Source organism: Sphaeramia orbicularis, chromosome 24 (assembly GCF_902148855.1).
Source record: "Sphaeramia orbicularis chromosome 24, fSphaOr1.1, whole genome shotgun sequence".
NCBI classification, from domain to species: domain Eukaryota; kingdom Metazoa; phylum Chordata; class Actinopteri; order Kurtiformes; family Apogonidae; genus Sphaeramia; species Sphaeramia orbicularis.
Genome location: NC_043979.1, coordinates 36,305,401 through 36,318,016, shown reverse-complemented (window position 1 = coordinate 36,318,016; position 12,616 = coordinate 36,305,401). Strand labels below are relative to the sequence as shown.

The 12,616-nt window shown below is 38.3% G+C and overlaps 1 protein-coding gene across 2 annotated transcripts in view; it reads right to left on the bottom strand.

The window, feature by feature from the left end:
• Positions 1 to 12,616, bottom strand: part of LOC115415333 (pleckstrin homology domain-containing family G member 1) — a 72,602-nt gene that overhangs the window by 27,071 nt on the left and 32,915 nt on the right. For both annotated transcript variants that reach the window (XM_030128865.1, XM_030128863.1), the window contains exons 2-3: positions 9,493 to 10,046; positions 1,825 to 1,925 (exon numbers count right to left, since the gene is read on the bottom strand). In XM_030128865.1, coding sequence (XP_029984725.1) covers positions 1,825 to 1,925; positions 9,493 to 9,897 — 506 coding nt within the window. In that variant the 5' untranslated portion in view covers positions 9,898 to 10,046. The remainder of the gene's footprint in view (positions 1 to 1,824; positions 1,926 to 9,492; positions 10,047 to 12,616) is intronic.

The window sequence follows — 12,616 nt, the reverse complement described above, 5'->3', positions numbered from 1 at the left end:
ATCTACAGTCGTGGAAAAAATTATTAGACCATCAAAAGTCATCAAAAACAATGGTTATGTTTAGAAATAACAGGAAATGTGGAACACAATATGGAAAACACAAATCTCCTCCACAAACTCACTAATTTGGAGAGACTTCTGCTGGAAAAACATAATTTGATATTATATATATGGTCTTGTCCCTCTATCAGGCTGTTCTGGGAGGAAGTGTCCAAAAAAATCTCTAAAGCTCTTGAGGTTAATATGTCTTTTCCCACATTATATCTTGGACTTCCCCCAGGGGAATAAAATAAGACTGATTCTTATTTTCTAAAGATTTTTATGACAGCCAGTAGTAAAGCTATCATGAGATGCTGGCTTAAAAAAAAAAGGCCCATCTGTGGACACCTTTATAAATATTATGAATCAGTTACATCAAATGGTGCAGATCACCTATAATCTGAGGCTAGAAAAGAATGTAGAAGGACGTTGGAAAAATGTGGACCCTCTTCTTAGCTCAGTAACTTCAAAAATACCACCTGCTTAAACCTGTTTAAGCTGGTGTAACTTATATACACATTTACACTGTGTGAGAATGTATATTTATTTATGTGCTCATTTATTATTGTTCCTATGTAAGTTGTGACTCCCTGGTCCTGCTGTTTGTGTTATGTATGTTTAACCATGTTTGTAGTAAAAGAAGAAAAATAAAGTAAAAAAAAACAAAAAAAACAATGGTTGTGCAATCAAGTACTAACTCCTGTGTGTATCATGTGACTAAAACAGACAGAAAACATGGAGTGCCTAAAAGCACTGTTTTTGTCTGTACAATGCCATAGATACTGATGTAAGAACTGAAGTGATTTTGGTTATGATCAAGAAAACCATGGAAAATGGTTAGATAGCTCTGAAATTAAACTCTTATTAGCTATTTTTGTTGTTATTTTTATATTTGTCCAAACAAATGTACCTTTAGTTATACCAGGCATTAAAATGAACATGAAATTGAAGAAAACAAGGGGTGGTCTAATAATTTTTTCCACGACTATATGTAAAACTATGCAATGCATTAAAAACAGTGTCACTCTGGAAATGCATTAATAGTATTTTTTAATATTATTATTTTTATTCTATATATATGTACACACAATACCACAGATTCACTTGTTTTTGCTTTTGTTGTTTTTGGTAGAAATTGTGCTTGAACTGTTCAAAAAATGCATGCAAAGGAATGCTGCTAGGACCAAAAAAAGAGTTTGTTGGAGGTGCTTTTTGGAAAAAGGGAGTCATAAAGTAGATGCCCAACTGGAAGAAAAATCTAGTGCACTCTCTTTAAACATTAAAATGCCTTTATTACCATGGCATGGTCATATCTAGGTCTTAAAAAACACTTCTACGCGTTTCGGCTTCAAGCCTTCATCTTGTGCTTGAACTGTGTCGTGTTTATGAAATCACTGTTACTGTGCATGTATAAGTCACTGATGGAGCTTATTTTTAAGGTGCATTATGATCCCTTAACACATTGTAAATAAAAAAAAAAGTATTGATACGGTACATGTAAATTTATTGACTTGTACACCGTTGCCCATAAAGGTAAAGCAAAATATTTTTACCTCTTCTCTTGACATGATAGTGACAGTTATTTATTCTTGATAGTTAAAGTGTAACTGGGACTCATTATCACCATCTGGTCAAAGGTGGTTACTGATGTGTATAAATAGGAATAAAAAGAGGAATGTGTCCGAAAACAAATTTATTCCAACTTTATGGGCCACAGTCTATTTGTATTCTCCCACAATTACACAAAGTTAAGCTTGTAATAGCCATCTGGATGCAGGATTTCACCTGTTAAAGCGGTAGATGTCCTGGATGTTGCCAAATAGAGAGCCTTTATCCTCTGGGCTCAGAGCCAGGCGAGACTGGTTGCTGATACACTCCAAGTAATCCTGCAGAGAAACGAGAGAAACAGTGACAGAGAAAGAGAGAGAGCGGTCAAGTGAGAAAAAACTACTGTATTGTTACAGCGTTTTGACTGGCACTGATTTCAGCACACACTCAAATACACCCACACCAGTCTGAAAGGTCACTCACATACTCTCAATCCACTTCACTCTGTTTTACTACACTTTAGCAGGATCATTTTGTTAGCAAATAAAAATACTAAAATGGAAAAATGGAGGACTGGATACAGGTTACAGATGACAACTATAGGATGGAGAAGTTGGCTTTTCTGTCAGACTTCATCTAGACAAATTCACCAACTATTGAAAAACTGGGTTGATTTTGTAACACCATTAAGAGCTGATTTTACTTTATAAGAGTAACGTGCATATAGACCCATGCACACCCTTAGTTCATGCTACACACTTTAAATGTTTGGTGTAAATCTTATACAGGGGAAAAGGGTTTCTGGAAGGAAAGAATGGAATGGGAAAAAACACTTGTTATTTCCCATTAACTCTATTTTAGGTTACTGTGTATATTTTTGCTATTTCTGTTATTTCTCCCCTGTATGAGTATGTTTTTGCTTGTTTTTCTTTTCATGTATAGAAGTTATATGCATGTTGTAAAATGCTGATAAGATAATGCCTGAAAAAAAAAAAAAGATAATAAAAAAAATACCAAAATGGAATATGATTGGATTCTTTGAGCATTATCTGCAAAGCAGTAACTGATCCATGTGCAAAAGCCTTTTAGAGATTATTTTCTAACATTGTTTTTGCATATTCTATGTAAAAAGACAGTTCTGTGCTCTTGTCATTGTTTTTTATCCTTATCTAAGACATTATAATGACTTGAACTGAACAGATAAAAACACTGATATGCAACAAACGCCATCAGATTTGATGCAAATGTTCTCCACATTCACTGGAGTCAAGCTCTGCAGCACAGTCTGCAAACCAGACCACAGTCTGCTACTGGGCAGGACAGACATTACAACACCAAGAAAAGTACCACTCTGTACTGAACATGCACAAACACACACCCTCAGATCATTTAAGCGCAAACTTGTGTGTTTTTATGAGTAGAGGAGGAGGAGGCGGAGTGAGATTCATGGTGCTCACTCCCTTTAGTCCGTTTGACTAATTCCAGTCTGCTGCTGCGGTCTGTGTTTCTGGTAATACTTTAATTTCTTAGCCATCATTATTAGGGCAGTTAAATATAATGTGCCTTAGCCAGAAAAAACAGTGCATGACATTGTGTTTACAAAGAAAACAGACTGACATGAAGAATGAGCAACGTGAGTAATATGAGATAGACAAAACAAAATAATTAATTCAGATTTGGACCTGAATGACAACCATCTCACGGCATTTTACGCAAGAGCTTCAGGCCAATATTTTGGTTCAGGGATTAAAGACTATGAGATTTAAGTCCTGCTGACGAGCAAGTTGGTGATTATGCTGGGGGTCACATCGGGGGGCATGTTTAGATTTTGGTGACTATCGGAGGTAGTGTGTAAGGTGATGCTTTATTAGCCATGGGGTCACGGATCTGACCTGGCTTGACCCCATCACTCATCAGCCAAAGCCTTCCTGAGCTCAACAATGGGCATCGTTCAGCCATAAACACACACACACAAACACACACTGACTTCTCAAGGTACACACCCTTCTACGCATCAGACAGAACATGTACAAACTTGATACTTTCTCATGTTAACTATTAACCTCCTCAAATACACGCTCTTCCAACTGACAAAACATATCCTGCAGCAGAGAAGCAGGGCAGTTATTCCACATGACAAAACAGCGTGTAAACATCCAAATCTCATCAGATTCGATGTTTCTGCGGTGATGGTATTTCAAGTTTATTTCTAAACTATGGTCAATTTCGGTCGGATGATGTTTTCCAAGTGTCAGAGTGGAAAAGAAGAAGACGAGGGAGAAAAACAAGAGCTTTGGCTTTGTTTATTTGTGGATAACTGATGGGCCTCATTGACTGACCAAGCACAGATGAAAGCTGCAGGAGCTTCAATCCCGAGTAAAAACCAGCAGGATTGGAAAATAAACACTTCCTTCTGCAGCTCTCCCCTCTTTGTCCACATCAAATTATTAAATGTAAATACAGATGAACCTGATGCCGTTTCATGCCGTTATGGAAAAGTGAAGCCACTGTCGCACATGTATTTAACCCTTCAATCCCTGACGTGTCTGAAGTGAGCGTTCTGAATGTACGATGCATTTTAAATATTCATAAAAATTCAACCGTTTGCTCAGTTGGAAACATTTCAAAACATGCTGATAGAATAGATCTTGTTCTTTCCACAAACATCTGAGCATGCTCAGTGTGCCACCTGTCACATGTGTAATGGGGGGTAAAACACAGAGCAGTGAGTGAGACCGACTCACTATAAAAATAGATGGTTTGGGCCTTTTTTTTTTTTTTTTTTACACCATTTTCTTTGTCGTTTTTTGTTTTTACAGTAGCTTCCAGTGTTGTGATGATTTTCCTTTTTTTTCTGTGTTTTTACCTAGTTTTGACCGTGTAACTGCTTTTTGGAGTTCATCCAGGTGCCAAAAAGCAGCTCAACTCATTTAGAAAAAAAGAGACTGAAAACAAAAACTACAGGGCCAAAATTCAAATACTTGTAATGTAAGGTAATTTAATAAACATAATAAATAATGTAATGTAATAAATTTCAAATTCTATAAAAAGATCAATTTTGTTTCAATTTACTTCAAACTTGGCACATACTGTATATAGAGGCAATTGATATGCTGACATCAGCACACACATAGACATGATAACACCAGCTGGATCGATGCCAAAATAAGCCACAATAGGTGCGAGGGGCGGGGTTTGTTGTGCCTGGCACCACTTGTTATTTTTTGCTTTTATTCCTTTGGCCACGTGTTAACGATGACATCATGACTACTGAACAAATGGACTCAAACTGGCTTGATTTCCTGACCTTCTAAAGTGATTCAAATGCCCATCCCTGATTAATGTCATATTACCAAATTATACCACAATAGTCGTCATTGTTTAATAGTCCAGTCTTACTATTTACAATGGAGGACTAACGATTACATTTTCATCAACATCATAAAATGTAAATGCACAAAAAACACATTGAAGGAGACTATATGAAACACTATGATCAAGAAAAAAAAACATTTGCTCACACGTGCATGTCATTCACACTCAGCATGCAAACACTTGACCAATCAAATGAAGAGCTTCTTTTATTCATTGCAAATCAAATCATCATCGCAGTACTACCGAACAATGATGTCTCTTAGTGCAGATTTTCCTCATCCTATGACAGGCCATGTGACAGCTGGACATGTAAGAACTCTAAATCCACACCTACGGTTCTCACAACAGGAGGTCGGGTCTGAGTGGACCACATAACTGCTGACAGACAGAACACAGGTGATCCCAGGGGAGTCTGGGTAAATATTTGTGTTAAGGCTGTCACACCCTCTTCCCTTGCAGGAAGTAGCACGGGCAAAAGGGATTATTGTCCTGGTTGCAACTAGAGCTGGATGTGAATCTGTGTCTGAATGTGATAATGGATGGATCTGTGTTGTGTTGTTCCTTCCAGTCACTGGACTTTTCTCCTCATTTTGGACAAACTGTCAGAGTTAAAAGCTCTATTCATAGACATACAATCAGAGCAATCCATTCACAGTGTTAAGTATCATTAAAGCGAAAATGAAGACGGCTCAAATGGATGTGTCTTTTCTAAAGTACCGGTGACGAAATAGCTGTCTTGGCATTTAAAGTGTGGTCCGGGACTGGGTGGTCTGTTTTACTAATGGTGGTCTCCAGAGCAGACACTGTAGAGGCTTATTAAGTGCAGCTCTGTTCAGTGTTTTCCTAACCTACTTTGAACAAGGTTATCTGAGAGTTAAATCCTTCCTACCTTCCTCTTGATCCCCTTTCCCCACCTTCATGTCCTGAAGAAGGGAGGAAAGGAAGGAAGGAGGAGCCAGAGGGGGGTGGGACATTGATGAGGGGTGACAGGCCAAAACCTAACCGTCATTCCCAACACTTATTCCGTCTCTTGGGAATCTGAGTTTCCTGCTATTTTTTTGACTATAGCCATTTCCCTTAAAAGAGAAACATATACATCTACAGGGTGGGGAAGCAAAATTTACAATATTTTGAGGCAGGGATTGAAAGACAGTGTATGACCAGTTAGTTTATTGAAAGTCAAGAGAATTTATTTGCCACAAGAAAATTTACATAATAGAAAATGTTTTTATTCTATGTGTCCTCCTTTCTCAATAACTGCCTTCACACGCTTCCTGAAACTTGCGCAAGTGTTCCTCAAATATTCGGGTGACAACTTCTCCCATTCTTCTTTAATAGTATCTTCCAGACTTTCTCATAATAGTTTTGCTCATAGTCATTCTCTTCTTTACATTATAAACAGTCTTTATGGACACTCCAACTATTTTTGAAATCTCCTTTGGTGTGACGAGTGCATTCAGCAAATCACACACTCTTTGACGTTTGCTTTCCTGATTACTCATATGGGCAAAAGTTTCTTAAAGGGTATGGATAATAGTGTTAGGTATGATTATGACATCAATATATGTTTGGTTTCAAAATAATTGACGTAGTGCCTGCTGAGAAAAAACAACTAAATGTTCATTGTAAATTTTGCTTTCCCACCCTGTATGCATATGCTACTGCAAACTAGGAGTGTATACTGGCAAGAATCATCTGGTGATACGATACAAATCACAATACTAGGATCACAATACGATATATCACGATACAAAAAGTTAAAAGGGCATTTTTTTTTATTGGTTTTGCTTCTTTTTTAAAAGATTATTTCCTGGAAGAAAGGAATTACACCAGAAATATGCACAAATACTAAACCCATTTTTATTTGATCACAACAGGATCTAATGGTATATCACAAAATTTTCCTGTGTTAAAACTTAAATTAGGTTTGAGAGACATTACAGTTTAAGATCCTGCTCAAATGTTCATATTTTATTAGTTCATAACTAACATTATAGTATTATTTTTGTGCAATCCCAACAAAGGAACTACCATTATTTAATAAAAGAATGTTAAATAATAATAAATAAAACATAAACAAAAAAGAAAAACAAAAAACCCCAAAACTGAACCTCCACACTATCTGCATTTGAATAAACACCTAAAAATATTGATGCACCACTTTTTAATATCGATACAGTATTGCGAAATGAAATATTGCGATATATTGCAGAACTGATATTTTCTTACATCCCTACTTCAAACATGACTAAAATGAAAGAAAAGGGAAAAGACAACACATGTGAAAATGAAACACTCATGCACACATGCAAAACAGAAAAATTCCAGCCAAACATTCTGTCATTTCACACCGCAATCAATTTCAACGAAGCTGCAAAACACACATCCCATCTGTGCAGCACATTTAAGCAGGCACAAAATAAATTTCAAGGCTTGCAGAAAATCAAACAGAGGCAAATAAACAAACAAAAGCAAAAGCAGTAAAAAAGAGAGGCCACCTTTGATGCAAACCACGGTGCCCGATCCTTAACAAAGCCTTTAAGCAGCGACTAGAGGCCATGTGTATCTTTGTACTTCAAAGCCAGCTCGACAAAAAGAATATATTTGCTAAAGTGAGTGCATACTGTATGTGTGCAAGCGTTTGTGTGTGTGCTCATGTCTAAAGTTTTGACTGAGCAGGCACAAAGAAACTGGTGTTGTGTACCTTGGCTAAACCCTCCCTGCCAGCCCGGGTGACCTTATTGTACCGTTTCCCTGCAAGCAACGAGCTGTGTGTGTCACGTGGCCGAGAAAAACCACAACGACCTAAAGGATGTGTGTTATCTGGTGATTTAAAGCCCTGTATTCCTGAAAAGATCAAGGTCAAGCAGCCACTGAACTGAAATATATTTATGACGTGTAACTGCTACTTGGCCTTTAAGGGGGTCATTTGGTCAAAGTGAATGTATCCAACTAAACCAATGTGAGATAAATCAGAATTTTTTTGCAACATTTTAATAACTACAAACTTTAAGTAATGTAATATGGTTGGTTTTCATATGTAGTTATTATCATATTTCCACGTAGTTTCAGATGACATCCATTTAAAGTCTTTAACCCATAAAGACCCAAACATCCATCACCGACCAAAACCATTTAATACCTGTTGATCCACTAATTCCATCAATACCTGTAAATTATTGGCGTAAAATGCAATTTGTCATCTTTTCATGGTCATCAGATTTGACCCTTTTGGATGTTCAGAGGCTCCGTAGTGAATGTGGAAACACAGTCATCTTCTACAACATTGTTTCATCAGTAAAACCCATGGAGTTGAATCAATGACAGTGGATGGAGACACTGGGTTTATGTTCAGTTAATGATATATTTTACTGAAAAAGTCACTTTTTTCAGTTTTCTCTGTTTTTGATACAATAACTATCGACTGTACTATGAACATCTATATGATCAGTAAATTAAATGTAGGAAAATACCTGAATTTCACTGAAAAAAAAACACAAATTACAGCTGATGATATTACAATAAATGGTGATAAATCACTTAGGGAAAGTTAAATATAGAGAAAAATTCATTTGGGAACTGACGCAAAAGTAACACTGGGTCTTTATGGGTTAAATTGTGAAACTGCATCGGTAGCAGTTGTTTTCTGGATGAAGGGAATAAGCCTTAAAGGAAAAAAGCTGTTCATGATTTGGTGATTTAAGTTTATACTTCTTCCTACTCCTTTTCAACCATGCAAAATTCAGACTTGCATGTACTTGAAGATAGATTCTGTTCATTTAAATGTTATTTTGTTTTTGTCTTAATTTGCTTCGTTTTTTTTTTTTTACCTCCACCAAGGAGGTGATGTTTTTGCTGGCGTCGGTTTGTCTGTCTGTCTGTGTGCAAGACAACTCAAAAAGTTATGGACGGATTTGGATGAAAATTTCAGGAAATGTTGATACTAGCACAAGGAACAAATGATTAAATTTTGGTGATGATCGGGGGGGGGGGCACTTATCTGCCTTGGCGGAGGTCTGCGTTCTCTGAGTGCTTTTCTAGTCTAGTTTTATTTTGTTTCTTTGCATGTTCCAAATAAATAAATAAATAAAATACACGAAAATGAAAATGGATTCAAGAAGAAAAATTCAGAAAAACAATAAAGTTCTCAGTTTTCAATATTTTAAATTTTGCCTAATAAGTGATTTTGGTGAGTTATTGGATTATTTGACCATGTGGGAAGTTTAGAGGGAAACATTTAATGTATTATACATTGTATGTTTCTACGTATAAAAATTTAATTTCAGAAGTAAATAAGAGCTGACACTACAGTGGAATACAACAGTATCTGCATATGAAGTATGGGTGATAGTATAGATTACATAAAGTATACAGACACAGAAAATGGAAATACTCAAGTAGAGTAAAACTACAGCATTATACTTGAGTGAATATATTTAGTTACTTTCTCTAAGTGTATTGAATGTCCAGCCGGCTGCTGTAATGCTTCCGTTTCTACTTTCTAGCTGCATTCTCTTTCTTGTTCCTTACCTGAACTATACTGTGCAGGTCCTGTACATATGTTCTCTCCGTGTCCAGTATCTCCTGCACCACCCTGTCCACATACGTCCTGGGTCCCTGTACCTGCCCCGTCCGATCTCCTCCATCTGGACTCATCTCCGGCTCCGAGTGTTCTGTCGGAGTCTGTCCACTCCTCTGTCTGCCCATCCCTCCATCATTCCTGTCATCCTCATCCCCGCATCCGAGTTGCCGGGCCGGGACCAGTTCCAACCGAATGGCCCCGGAGTCCCGGTCTGGGGTCGCTGGGTTGCAGTGGGGAGTGGGCACGAGTGTGGAGCGGCTGCCCAGCGAGCAGTGACTGTCCCTGGAGGAGGCGGAGGAGGAGGTGGAGCTGTAGCTGATCGGCCTTTCTGTGCTGTCGGGTGAGGAGTCCATGCTGTGGGCGGAGCAGTAACGCGAGGAGGCGTGGCGGAAGGCCGGGTTGCGGAGGCAGCGAGCCGGGATGTCAACGGAGCTCAGGACCGAGCCGGAGTCCGGGACTTCAGGAAGAGGAGGCAAAGCATCAGGTAGGTAGTTATAGTCGTCTGGGGAAGAAAAAGGCAAAAAAAATTAGAGAATCTTGTTAATAGGTTTTGTTTCACATTTCAATATATGTACCTGAGCCCTGTTTTGTTCAGGGTCAAATTCTCTTCAGACCAGAAACACCAGAAAACACAGACTTCCCTATGCATTTAAAGATTGAACATGCAAGATTTTCATGTACTTGTGCACTTAGTTGTTTTCGAATTGTTGCTATTGACATTAACTATATTTCTAAGCTAACGATAGCTTGTGCTGCACACTGTTGCCACTGTAACGGATGCTATCATGGATATAACAGTTGTTTGCTTTGGAACAGAGATGGCTAATTTCGACGAACAAACAGCTCCCAACACAAGAAATCAATAGTTCAATCACTTCAATCAAGCACAAATCTTATATATCGAACCTTTAAACTTGCAGTGCAGATAACAACAGAGAGCAAATTACACAATCTAATGAAAATGTCATTTGATTTTTTAACTGCAACACCACTAAACAACTGCCACTCAAACGGTGAATGCCTGCAAGCCTAGACTATTGTATTGTAATGTTTAGTCTCAATGTTAAATAAACCTTCAAACTATACTTCTTGGCTCACATTTCATCTTCTCTTTGTTGAAGCTGACCTGTAGGAAACAATCCCACACTCGTGCAATCCCTTCACTTGTTGTGCCATCATGAAATACTATAGCTGGTCTGAGTGCAGCCTAAACAAAGGGTATTGCAATGTTAAATACGCAGTTGACATATTGTCTCGGCCAAATTACTGTGGAAAAAATGTTAAAGATGATGTGATCTTTACAATTAATGTCTTTAATGTATGCCAAGGAAATGTTGTTCAATGATGTTGCCACTTTTGCAAGGAATGTTGGAAGGAAATAGGAGAATTTCAGTGCCTGTAGTTTCTCTAAATGTGCATTAACTGTAAAACACAACAATCTCAATGTTAGACTGCTCAGACATGAAGGCAATATCTGCTAAAAGTGTTAGAGACCATAAACAAATGTGTACCAAAACGTTGGAGTTTAAGGTAAAGGGAACACTCTAATGTGTTTATAGTGTTTAAACAAGTTGTGATTTATTATTCCTCTTATATATGATTAGATTGATAGTAAAAACTTGCAGATAGAGTCGTTAAAAATCCAAATTAAAGTCAACTACTGGACAAGGGCGACACTGTACTTTCCACTTTCAAACTAAGTTCTAAAAAGATGCAGTGTTTGTAACTTCTACCAGCTACAAAACCACTTTCATATTCTTACAACCTCCATTTGTTTAACAGCCCAATTCCTGAAATACCAGTTGACCACAGTCTAACTGACCACCCGCCGTACGAGGACCACTCGCTCAAATTTGTCCTCACGGAAGAGGCCTGCAGCAATGGCCGCACAGTCAGAAAACGTACACCAGAACAAGAAACAAACGCATGATTTATAATTTATTTGTCCAAGTGATAAATGTGTTTGTGAGAGCATTTTTTTTTTGCAAGCGAGACAGGGAAAGTGATTAAGTTTAATGACAAGATTAACAGTGTAATGCTGAGAACACTCCTCTATGTGGCAATGAATGAAAGTCCTATTTCCATGGAGAAGAGACAAGTTTGTGTTTGTGTGTGTGCAACTACAGGAGCGTATTTGGCTTCAAGCTAGTGCCAAACTGGCTCGCAACCATGTCTGTGGAGAGATCCATTGAGATTACCCGAGGCCCCACAAACAGGCCAGCCGAAATTAAACCACACATGCTGCGTATCGGATGGAAAGCTTCCAAGTTTCCTCCAATGGCTTCCAAGGACTTGTCATAAAAAAGGCCAGCATTGACGAGGAAAAACAGGGAACGCAAACAGGGAAAGGAAGGACGAGATGAGGGAGTTTGACACCGGTCTTTATCATCAAAGCTCGCTTCACCAGTGACCCGGCAGCTCCCCTGTTGTGGCAACACTGGGATCTAATGCCCTATAGGAGAGTGCTGCTCTCTCCCTGCCAGCAGCACCGGCTCGGCCTAAACCCTTCTCACATCAAAGCATCACAGATCACAGACTCCTGTTCCCAAACATGAAACGTGAAACTAAGGACACGCTCAAAGAATCGTGGTACATACCCACTCTCTCACCTTTCAAATAGGTACCTTGGAGGTCTTTTTGCTATGGTGACACCTCTTTTGACGACACTTGAGCAGCAGGCCTGATTGTTAGTCTGTGACCGAAAGATCACAGGTTTGACTCTGGCAAATGCGACAGCACTGATAACCACAGGAAGAAACGAAACCTTTATGCGGCTAAATTTGGGTTGTATTATCCAAAGAATGGGTGCAGCAAGCGATTATTTTCTGAATATTCCACAAATTAGTTTAGTGATTCCTCAGCTGATTCTTTAGCCTGCACAGTCAGGAAGGTCTGTGAACATCTACCAAATGCAAATTCAACATTTGGATTTGACTCCAGACCTTTTATCTGCTTCATTTGGCAAAGGATAAGTAGAAAACAGGACACATCTGGACATGAATCTGCCTGCCAGTCAAATGTCCAATTACCAATAAAAACAGTTTTTTTTCCTTCTTGTAATATGTAATACTA